The 12,296-nt window shown below is 46.4% G+C and overlaps 1 protein-coding gene across 1 annotated transcript in view; it reads right to left on the bottom strand.

Annotated features, from left to right (window-relative positions):
- Window positions 1-12,296, bottom strand: part of LOC124775731 (odorant receptor Or2-like) — a 102,887-nt gene that overhangs the window by 61,385 nt on the left and 29,206 nt on the right. The window contains exon 3 of the mRNA XM_047250559.1: window positions 4,470-4,666. Within this exon, the coding sequence (XP_047106515.1) occupies window positions 4,470-4,666 (197 nt within the window). The remainder of the gene's footprint in view (window positions 1-4,469; window positions 4,667-12,296) is intronic.

Consider the following 12,296-nt stretch of genomic DNA (forward strand, 5'->3'; position numbering starts at 1 on the left):
TTCCTCCCTCTTTACCGACAAATTAACTTCGGTGACGATTGCTTTTCCCAAATTTCCATTAGGTACACGCGGTTTAATTTTTCACTGTCATAAAGGTCGATAAGTGAGGGGGAGGTTACAAATCCATTGCCACCCAGTTCGAAAGCCAGCCGCTGACATCACCCATGCCTCATCCATCCTTCAGAAGACCATCACTGATGCTGTGGAGCCCACGTTCCCACCAAACTTATCCACCCTCACCACCCAACTCTTCCTCCACAGGCTGTCCTTCTCCACAAACCCCATAGGCTCTACCACCCTTCCTCTGCACCCGTGACTGAGATACACTTCTCTGCCACCAGCAATTACAATAACATGTATGCAACCTCTTAACAGTGGAGAAACGCCGGGACTGGCGCCAGGCACATACACCGCTCAACACCACCCTCCCTGTAAATTTCTCCAAGTGCTAGTCTGCCTTCCATCACCTTACTTGTAGTCATCCTGCCCCACATTACCCCCTTTGCCACGACGACTGCCCCTTCCCTAACAACCTCAGTAAGCCTAACTATTTTTCTTCCCACCTCTCCGAGGTCTCCATATCTGATAATCCCCATTTTGACTACTCCCTTTTTCCCACAGTCCTTGAACACACTGATACCTCTGTTCTGCCACTCGCCCCTAGTTTCCAGTACTTGTATGAGTTGCCCCCCTCAGATTTAAACACTCCCATTACAGCATATGATGTCAAACTCATACTCCACTCCAAACACAACACTGCTCCTGGTCATGACTGTGTTACCTACTGCCTACTCCCCCACTCATTCCTGGCTGTTCTTGCTACTTTGTATACCGTCATCCTCTCTACCAGCTTTTATCCTGAACTGTGGAAGATTTCCCGCGTCCTGCTGTCCCTTAAACTCAACAAACCCCCTATGACACCTCTTCCTATCGTCCCATGTGCCTCACCTCCGTGTTCAGTAAGGTCTTCAAGTCTATCTCTCCTGTAGTACTCATCACCACCTCGGTCAACACCGCCTCCTTCCCCTTACCCAGTGTGGCTTCCATACCCTCCTTCTCCACCTTGTGGCTTCCAGCCCTCCTTCTCCACCTTAACCTTATCAGTCTTCATTCCCTCCAACTTAAATCCCATCATTCCACTATCTTTGTTTCCCTCGACCTCCAGAACGCCTATGACTGTGTATGGCATTGCGGGCTTCTCTTTAAACCCCAGGCCTACGACCTTCCTATCAATTTTGTCCATCTCATTGCTTCCATACTCTCCTGTCATCCCTCCTATGTCACTATTCAAAATACCAACTCCCATATGTGTTATCCCACTACGGGTGTCCCCCAAGGTTGTGTCTTTTCCCCCTCGCCTCTATTTCCTGTATACTGTAAATATGCCCAGACCTGTTCTACCTGTTTACCTCCTCCAATTTGCTGATGACACCGTCTCCATGGCACTCTATTTTCCCATCAATGGTCCCAATGTACCCTTTCAGACCTACCTCGACCAATTCACAGCTTGGTTCACCAGTGGCTCCTTCATATCAACCCTTCCAAGACCCAGGCAGTCATCATAGGATAGACCACCCCCTCCTTCCAGTTCCACAACTTTCACCTTACCGTTTATGCTCATCCTATCCAACTCACATCTACCCTGAAATACCTTGGCCTCCCCCTCGACCATCACCTCATCTGGACTCCCCATCTCCTTATGATCCGACACAAAGCCCACAACAGACTCTGCCTCCTGAAACTCCTGTCCAGCCGGACATGGGAACTGGATCCTTCCACCATCCTTTGCACCTACAAATCCTTGATCCACCCCATCCTTTGCTATGCCAGTATCACCTGGATTTCCACCCCACCCAGATTCTATAAAGCCCTCGAAATCCTCGAATGCCATGCACTCCTCCTCACTTTCCATATCTGCCTCCTATCCCCAACACGGATTCTAAATGACCTCATTCCCTTCCCACATCTTCTCCTTCCCACATCCGCACCCTGTACATCATCCACAGACTCGATCTCCCTCACCCCCTGGTGTTTCCTATCCCCTACCCCCGCCTATTGCCTACCCTGTCTCCATTCCACACCCTCCACCTCCTTTACCCCTCCCAGGTGATGAGCTTCGCCCTGGTATCTATCCCTCCTACCAACTTTAACCTCAACATTCCTCCTCCTCAGGGCTCCCTCTTCCCTCCTTTTCTCTTCGCCTGAGCGAGTTTTTCCTCTATCCTATGCACACTACCTTTCCAGCGAATTCCTTTCAGGTCTCTGCACTCCCTTCTGGCTTGCATTCCCCTCCCGCCCGGCCTGTCTCCTGCCCCTTGGGACGCCACTTGACCGCATTTCTTCATCCCACCCTCTCCAGGCCCCCTCCCCCGCTTCACTCTCCTCTCCCCTCTATTCAGCAGGTCCCTCCCAGCAGTTTTTAATCTTTGTCATGTGTGCTCTGTCTCGTGAAGTGGTTTTGAAGTGCCATTGTTCTGGTGTGGCTTTTTAATAATGTGGCAAATTTTATTTTGTGATTGTGACTTCATTGTATTTTATCTTTATGTGGACCTTTTTTAATTGTGTCACACAATATATGTCTCCATGTTAGCCCCTATTTTAACTGCCATTGTCTTACCTCCTATTATGATCTTATGTTTCCTTTCTTATCGCCTTTTTATGCGTTTTTTTTCATATTTCTTAATAATTTTGTTGTCTCTTGGCTGACGAGCGGCGTATTGTGGCGCTGACAGACGTTCCCTGCCCATATGGGCCCAGGGAATGAGATTACAATAAAGAAGAAGGTACAGGTACAGTGGGACAGTGGGTCACTGTTTTAATATTATTATTATCCATCCTTATGTTCTTCAAATCAACATCTATTCACTAGTAGATCGGCAGGAGGCTACTCCCCTGTACTTCAGTGTTAACTTACTTTCCTATCATTATTAGCCATCCTTCTCATATAAAGCTATCGGCTAGATTAGCTGAAGCGACTCTCTAGTACTTGATTAATGGCGAAAATAAACTCTTCAGATCCAGCAGGTATTTTCTTGTAGATCGACAGGAGGCTACTCCTCTGTACTTTATTGATAGTTTTCTGTACTATTGTTATTATTATTATTATCATCAGCCACCCATCCTATCCATGCAAGACTATCGGCTAGAGAGGCTGGAGAAACTCTCCAGTGCCACTTTAATAACGAAAACATCCACTCACATCCAACAGTTATTGATAAAACTTGACAGAGCTACTGTCTAGTGCTCGATTGCTCGATCAATGGCAACTCAAATTGGTTAAATAAACAATCTACCACAGGAGAGAGGGGAGTGGGGGAGGGCCAACAGCGCCCTTTGGTGGTGGTGTTGTGAACTAGGTTATTTGGTCTCTGAAACTCGAGGTGAACACACAAGATATGAGATTCCCGCCAATAAATTTGAATTTCCCACCATTTTTTGAATTTGCCGCCATTTTTTTAAATTTTCTGACAAACTTTCAGTTCCCCACCATTTACAGGGATGAGCGTGGAGGGGATGGGAGAGGAAGGGTGGGGAGGAGAGAGGAAGGGAAGGGAGGGAGAGGGGGTAGAGGAGGGAGTGCAGGGAGGGGATGAAGGGGAGTGAGCGATTGTGTAGGGTGGGGTGGGGTGTGGTGAGTTGGAGGAGGAAAGGGAAGGGATGGGAAGGGCAGGGGAGGGGATCCATGTGCCAGAGGGGGGAAACCCTTGACACCATCTGAGGGTTGGGGTTTGGGGGCTGCTCCTGAATGTATGCAACCTGTACTAACGGAACATGTTGATGCTCTCTCTATCCTCCTGCCACTGCAGTTCAATAGTTCCCACCAGATCTATCATCAATCTATACATTTCCTTTTTAAATTGTCTAGCTTACCTACCTGATTAAGGGATCTGACATTCCACACTCCAAATCGTAAAATGCAAGTTTTCATTTTCCTGATGATGACTTCATGTGAAGCAGTTGCCACCTGCATGTTCGTATGGGGGACCATTTTACCTCCAGAATATTTTACCAAAGAGGATGTCGTCATTATTTAACCATATAGCAGAGCTGCATGCCCTTGGGAAAAATAATGTCTGCAGCTTCCACTTGATTTCATTCAGTCGCATTAGTATTATATCAAATCCATATTGCCTAGTATTACAAGATGGGGTCAGTCAGCCGTCAGACTCTTTCGCTGTAACGACTGAAAAGGCAGCTGCCGCTCTTCAGGAACCATAGGTTAGTCTGGCCTCTCCACTGACACCATGTCCGTTACAGTTTGCATATATGTACGGCTATATGTATCACTGAAACATGCAAGCCACTCTACTCGGTAAGGTGCATGGCTGATGTAATAGACTGTACTGTAAAAGCGCAAAATTTCGTTATTTTCTGTCGTACATATTAATGGAATTTGATTTGCCCACAGTGTACTTTATGGGAGAGTTATAAGGGGACAGTAATGATACGTACAGCGAGACAGTACTAACCGTAACAGGTGTACGTGCTGCGCCACACAGCGCGCCAGCTCTGCGGTGGCAAGACGGCCACTGCCGTCCATCTCTTTAGAGATGGCAGCGAATCGCGAATTGAGGCTGGAGAAGCGCGCACTCGTCAGCACCATCAGGCCCAGGTACAACGCGTTCAGGTTGACGAAGGCCTCCACCAGCGGTGCCAGGATAGCCACCTGCAAGGGAGAAGGTGGTGAAGTTCAGATCGACGCATATTAGTTTTGTTTCGTTCAACACTAGGGACGGGACGACACCACAAGAAATAAAAGGGCAACCAAATGAATGAGATACGGCCAGTTGCAAATGTCAGAGAAGTCACAGTTGACATAGCTACAAAATTCGTTAAGCGCGCCGAACGAGATGTAGAAGAAATGGAAATGCTTTGTCACAGACAGTCTTGAACAAACAACACGCCGAAAACATCACAAAACCACCTCTGGCCTGAAATGCAGCCTCCACACACAGTGTGTCAAAACCCCGTTTAGCCATCTGTACACTGAGTGCCTTAGATTTCTTGAAACGAGACAAATTTTCGACCACACTAAGTGTCTCCAGCCAACTACCTTTCAGTTTCTATGCTGTCCGGCCCACTGAAGAGGTACAGCGGCCTTTTGCGAGGTATACGACTCCAAACACCCATTGCATGTAGTTCCCTTGGCAACGCTAGCTCGAAAACTGGTTCAGGTGGATCTACGTTCAACGACAGAGGCGATTCGTCGGTTTTAAACCCGACTATCACTGACAATGCGTGACACTCGTCTCCAGTCCCTGTTGGTTATAATCTCTCTAAGACCATTGTTCGTATGCCGTATTACACGGGCGCGAGTGGTATACGATTCCCTGTAGCTATGCTGGACAGTCGGCTTTGATACACTAAAAGATAGGGCAATTTTCATTTACCGTGTGATCACGGCCAGGTCCAAACGTGATAGATAACTCCTTTCTCCTATTCTGTCAGCCTTCATATTGTCACATCTTACTTCACTAATTCCTTACCATCCTGTGGCACGTAAACACCTCTTCGCTACCACGATTCGCATTAGCAGAGAAGGGTCTGATGAACTGTGTGGCTCTACAGAGAAGAGAATTATTCAGTTACACTTATCGTATTTCACAGTAAATTTAGTAAATTTTCAAAAATGTATAACATTCGAAACAGTGTCACTCACTGATGGAAATAGTTCTCAAATTTGTCCAAACTTTATGGCATATCGATCAATTTCTGTTTCACTCCATTCTATTTTCAGAACGCGCTTCCCTCTCGGGACCCAATTCATTCCAGGGAACATCAGTCAGACGTGGATAGATTTAGTGCTTAGAATGGCTGTGAAAACGTTGTCATTTTGGTTTTGATCAAAAAATGGCTCTGAGCACTATGGGGCTTAACAGCTATGGTCATCAGCCCCCTAGAACTTAGAACTATTTAAACCTAACTAACCTAAGGACAGCACACAACACCCAGTCATCACGAGGCAGAGAAAATCCCTGACCCCGCCGGGAATCGAACACGGGAACCCGGGCGTGGGAAGCGAGAACGCTACCGCACGACCACGAGCTGCGGACGGTTTTGATCAAAACCAGCCCGACTCTCGTCAGTGTGTGACTGAAAGCCTGTCGTGGTGAAGTCTATAGGCGGTCATTCAAGTGCAGACATTCGTTTTAGCAGTTGAAGTTAGCAATACCGGATTAAGGGTATACCTTGGGGAATAAATTCATGATGAAAAAGCAAACCAACATCGTCGTTGCAGTAGTTCTCGTCTGGTTCACTTTCTTCAGTCGTAGTGATAAAGCTGGCTTCCAATAACATATCAGGCAATTTTCATTTACGGTGTGATCATGGGAACGTCCAGGCATGATAACTCCTTTCAGCAGAAAGGAGTTTTGTCACGTCCTTATGTTGTCGTATCTTACTGCAGTAATTCTATACTACCGCCTGGCACATTAACACCTCTTCACTACCATGAGCCACATCTTTGCTTGATTTCTGGCTCATATCCATGGCGGCAGGTCTCGTTGCCTATCTTTTCGACTAAAAATGAGAATCTACTTCTGATTGTTCTTTCAATTCCTTATACACGCTCTCTGTAAATCAGAAAATATTTCGGAGACCAAACATTAATTCAGAAAATTTTGTAACTAATTAATACGCAAATGCGCAAATCAATTTTATATATAATGTGAAGACACCCGAAGATAAGAAATTGACGATGCTGATAAATATTCCTTTTGCTCGATTTCTGCGAGTTATTACCCACTTGCATTAAAAATTTACAAAATATCACCAAGTTGACGAATTCCTTGAAAAACTAATCTTCGTATGAACCTGGATGGTTTCACGTGTTAGGATACACCTGCAAGATGTAGCTGGACGCCCGCATCTCGTGGTCGTGCGGTAGCGTTCTCGCTTCCCACGCCCGGGTTCCCGGGTTCGATTCCCGGCGGGGTCAGAGACTTTCTCTGCCTCGTGATGGCTGGGTGTTGTGTGCTGTCCTTAGGTTAGTTAGGTTTAAATAGTTCTAAGTTCTAGGGGACTGATGACCATAGATGTTAAGTCCCATAGTGCTCAGAGCCATTTGAACCATTTTTGTAGCTGGACATTAGAAGACTGGCAATTTAACTTCCCAGAGTCATCCTTCTACACCTGTTCCAAAGACTGTTAGGTGGTCCATAACAAGTAGTGCCAGTTTCGTCTGTCGACTGTTTCCTTTGGAAGCTGAGGGTTTAAATAGCACCCAATACCATGAGTTTGGACCTCCGTCGAGAAGTCAGCCCGCGTTTCTGCAATAGGTGCAGCGAACCTCTGGGGCACATGAACCAATAAGTAAGGCGCCGTACTGTGGCAGTAGTTTGTACAAGGGGAAGTCAAATGAAAATGAGAGATTTTTTTAAAAGTAGCCGCGGTAACAGTATATTTATCCCACTGTGAGACAAAACAGTCCATACCTTCATGGAAAAATGATTGTTTGCTGTTACTCTACGGAATCGTGATTGTATCAGGCGTGCCCCTCTTCCTCCGAAGCAAGACCGACGGTCACGGATGTCTTTCTTCAGGACTCCAAAAGTATAGAAATCACGTGAATAGAGATCGGGACTGCATGGATGATGCCTAAGGACTTCTCAGCGAAGCTTCTGCAGCGTAGTAGAAACAACATGTACGCCACCTTTGATTGTAATACGCTGCATAAGTTTTGCTGGGCAGGCCTTTCACATCCTCCATACAGGCCCGGTCTCTCCACTTCTATATTTTTGGTGCCCTGAAGAAAAGCACTGGTGGCCAATGACTGGCTTCAGACCAAGTGGTGCATGCTTGGTGCAGTCTTAGCACCATACGTAACTGCAAACATTATTCCATGAAGACACTGATTTTCGTGTCTCGCAGTGGAATAAATGTATTACCAGTTATGGTGATTACTGCTGAAGTAATAAACAGTCTCGCTTTCATTTGACTGCCCCTTATACACCACATATCTCTAAGACGTAATATGTTGACACCGAATAAAAATTCCTTGTATATGGTTATATCATGGGTCGAGTTAACCTACAAAAGCAATATCACGGACTCTCCGCTGCTCAAAATAAAACTCCTTGATCTGTTCAAACTCATTTACGTTTATCCACATGTACACTATATTTATACCTTATCACTATGGTACTGCAAATAACGAAACCAATTTACAAGAGAAAAAGAGTCAGTCGTAGAATTGCTATTGGTCGCATTCTCAAACATATTGACAGGGAAAAAATACCATTGTTCTATAACTCAATGAACACAATCTATTACATCTTCATGGCAAAGAACCCCAAACACAAACTTAATCTTCAAAATACTTGAATAATGCACACACTTCATCGTGTCCCATGATAAAACATAGTCAAAACCCTAATTTATCGTAACATCATCTCGTCGTGAGAAATACTCAATTCAGTCAATAAAAAACTTTAATACCTCAGCTCCCACTTACCTCTCACCCCGAAAGACTAATCCACTGGCTCCCTTTCATGAGCTGTCCGATACCAGTGACTTAGTTCCTGGGTCACAGTTGCTTTTCAGCTACCCTCCTGTTCCTGAGCACAACTCTGATACTTCATAATCTTTCGTAATACCTGAATCGTTATCCTGTAATGTCAAATCTCTAGCCTGGACAGATACCGTACGCAAATTTTGTGCTACGATTCTCACGTTATCTTGAGGGACCTGGAGCGGTTTAATGATGTCGTGACGTCCATCACGCATCATCTCGCATGCTGTGTCTGAACTTATCGCTGCTTTGACTCAGTGTCGCTTAGTGCAAAGCCAAGAAATTCTAAGCATCCGATATTGTTACGACACTTGGCCGATGTTCTACTTCGTCAGCGCCGAACCCCCAAGTGTTTACATTTACATTGCCTTCCGTCTACACTGAAGAGCCAAAGAAACTAGTACACCTGCCTAATATCGTGTAGAGCCCACGAGAGCACGCGGAAGTGGCGCAACACGGCGTGACATGTACTCGACTGCTGTCTGAAGTAGTGTTGGAGTTAACTGATACAATGAATCTTACATGTCTGTCCATAAACCCGTAGGAGGACGAGGGGGTGGAGATCTCTTCTGAACAGCACATTGGAAGGCAATCTATATGTGCTCAATAATGTCCTTGTCTGGAGAATTTGATGGCCAACGGAAGTGTTTAAACTCAGAAGAATGTTCCCGGAGCACTTGAGATGAACGTGTGGCGTTGTTGACCGGGAGGCCCCATCCGGAGAAGTGCGGCCGCCGAGTGCAAGTCTTATTTCAGTCGACGCCACAGTGGACGACTTGCGTGCCGTTGATGATGAAATGATGATGAGGACAACACAACACCCAGTCAACGAGCGGAGAAAATCTCCAACCTGGCCGGCAATAGAACCAGGGCCCGCTTGCATGGGAGATGAGCACGTCACCACTCGGCTAAGGAGGCGGAGAATGTTTCTGGGACCACTCTGAAACAATTCTGGACCTATGGGGTGTCGCATTGTTCTCCTGGAATTGCCCAAGTCCGTCGAAATGCACAATGGACACGAATGGATGCAGGCAATCAGACAAGATGCTTAAGTACGTGTCACCTGTCAGAGTCGTATCTAGACGTATCGGGGTCCCATATCACCATTACAGAGCCTCCACCAGCTTGAACAGTCTCCTGCTGACATGCAGGGTCCATGGATTCATGAGATTGTCTCCATACTCCTACATGTCCATCGGCTCGATCCAATTTGAGCAAGACTCGACCAACCAGGCAACATGTTTCCAGTCATTAACAGTCAAATGTCGGTGCTGGGGGACCCAGACAAGGCGTAAAGCTTTGTGTCGTGCAGTCATCAAGGACACACGAGTGGGCCTTCGGCTCCGAAAGGCCATATCGATGATATTTCGTTGAATGATTGGCGCGCTGACACTTGTTGATGGCCCAGAATTAAAATCTGCAGCTATTTGCGGAAGGGATGCACTTCTGTCGTCGTTGGTCCCTTTCTTGCAGGATCTTTTTCCGGCCACAGCGAGGTCGGAGATTTGATGTTCTACCGGATTCCTGATATACACGGCACACTCGTGAAATGGACGTATGGGAAAATTCCTATTTTATCGGTACCTCGGAGGCGCTGTGTCTCATTTCTCGTGCGCCGACCATAACATCACGTTCAGACTCACTCAAATCTTGATAACTTGCCTCTATGGCAGCAGTAACCGATCTAACAACTGCGCCAGACACTTGTCTTTTATACGCGTTGCCGACCGCAGAGCCATATTCTGCCTGTTTACATATCTCTGTATTTGAATACGCATGCATATACCAGTTTCTTTGGCGCGTCAGAGTATGTTAAGGCTTGGAACTAAACATTGTATTCTAACTACTGCCCTGGTGATCCCCAGAATATCATGTTTGCCAGTGTATGTTTTACTAAATATTCAAAATATCGCAGTACAAGACATCAATGTTTCCTACTAAGGTAAACTGTTCACATTGACGCATTACACATTCCACGTAGTAGAAGTCTCATCCAGATGTACTCAGTACTCTATCTACTTTGCAAAATTTCTGTTTCCAGGAAAACTCTACGGTATCCGTTCCCATTCTCGAATAAGACCCCATAATAGATTTGACCTACTCCCAAGCTTTCGAAGAACCTATGGTTTCCCATGTCTGAGCCAGGAGCACTCTCGGTACTTGGTGGGGTAATGCCCTTTTTGGTGCCACACCAGCGCACTACGGGATATGAGTCGGTGCACGGAACTGAAAATAGTGATAACCTGCACTCGGTGCAAACCACAGGTATTAATGGTTCAGTTGCTGGATTTTCATCAGATGCTGGTACAGTATGTAACCCCGATATAACGGAAGTAGGACTTTAGGAACGGGAAAATCCGAAGGATACCATGAAACAACGATTCCACTAGTGAAAATCGAAATAATACTGCAACTTACATATGTTGTGCTGTGCACACGGCCGTCCACGGCATGGCTCGGCTTTGTCCCGTGTTGTCCCTGCACCAGAGCGGCAGGTGTAGCGAACGGCCTGTTGTGCATACACACAGCTGGGGGCTGGCTGCTTATTCGGTGAATGTCGACGTGGCAGATGCTGATATCGTAGCGCCACCTTCACACGGCTTTGCTGCTGGTGAACAACAGCGATACGGTGGACGATGGTGTCGCACAGGCTCAAACCCTACCGGTTGTACCGATTATGACTGAGTCGCTAGAAACTTGTCGATCCCGTGGCGGCGACGTACGGGCCTACACGGGCGGCATCCTGTCATATTCTGCTGTCTCACTGATCTGGTTGGCTTGCGTTAGGGTTCAAATACAGTTGTCTGGAGCTGACCACACTGAAAATGTACCTACCACTTTCCACCGCCGGCCGCTGTGGCCAAGCGGTTCTAGGCGCTTCAGTCCCGTTCAAATCTTGCCTCGGGCATGGATGTGTGTCATGTCCTTAGGTTAGTTACGTTTAAGTCTAGGGAACTGATGAAAAAATTGTTCAAATGTGTGTGAAATCTTATGGGACTTAGCTGCTAAGGTCATCAGTCCCTAAGCTTACACACTAATTAACCTAAATTATCCTAAGGACAAACACACACACCCATGCCCGAGGAAGGACTCGAACCTCCGTCGGGACCAGCCGCACAGTCCATGACTGCAGCGCCTCAGACCGCTGGGCTAATTCCGCGCGGCGGAACTGATGATCTCAGATGTTAAGTCCCATAGTGCTTAGAGCCATTTGAACCATTTGAACCACGTTCCACCTCATCGATGAACCCTTTAGCTAACATGAAAGCTCTCTGAAAGGTGGTTATTATTCTAGACAATCATCTTCTAGAAGGAGGCCGGAGGAGGGGAGCATGTACTGCTGCTAGGGTGCAGTATTAACAGGTCATTGGTCGCCGCAGGCAGCAGGGACTGGTGACGCACTACTTACAGGCTGTAGCCTGCGTCAGTACAGGGGCAAAGAGGATTATTAAATTGCCCAGGAATTACACTGTTCAAAGGAATTAGGGGAACATGACTTTCGGTGTCAGCCATACTCCATTGACCGATAATTGAGGACTGGGTATGTTACCAAATTATACCTTTATCTTTCACAAATTAAGTACACAGCAAAACATCATTACCCAAAAATAACTGAAATGTCCGACAGGTGTAGAAAACGAAGTGGAGAAATTCATGCTGCATCCTTCAATAATGGGTATGCCCTCGGTGAACATATATCACTTCCTCAGACCTACATTGTGTTCTCCATATAATTCTACGGAGGTCATCCTGTGGTATCCATTCCCATTCTTGAGTAAGACCCCAT

The sequence above is a fragment of the Schistocerca piceifrons genome, chromosome 2 (assembly GCF_021461385.2).
Source record: "Schistocerca piceifrons isolate TAMUIC-IGC-003096 chromosome 2, iqSchPice1.1, whole genome shotgun sequence".
NCBI classification, from domain to species: domain Eukaryota; kingdom Metazoa; phylum Arthropoda; class Insecta; order Orthoptera; family Acrididae; genus Schistocerca; species Schistocerca piceifrons.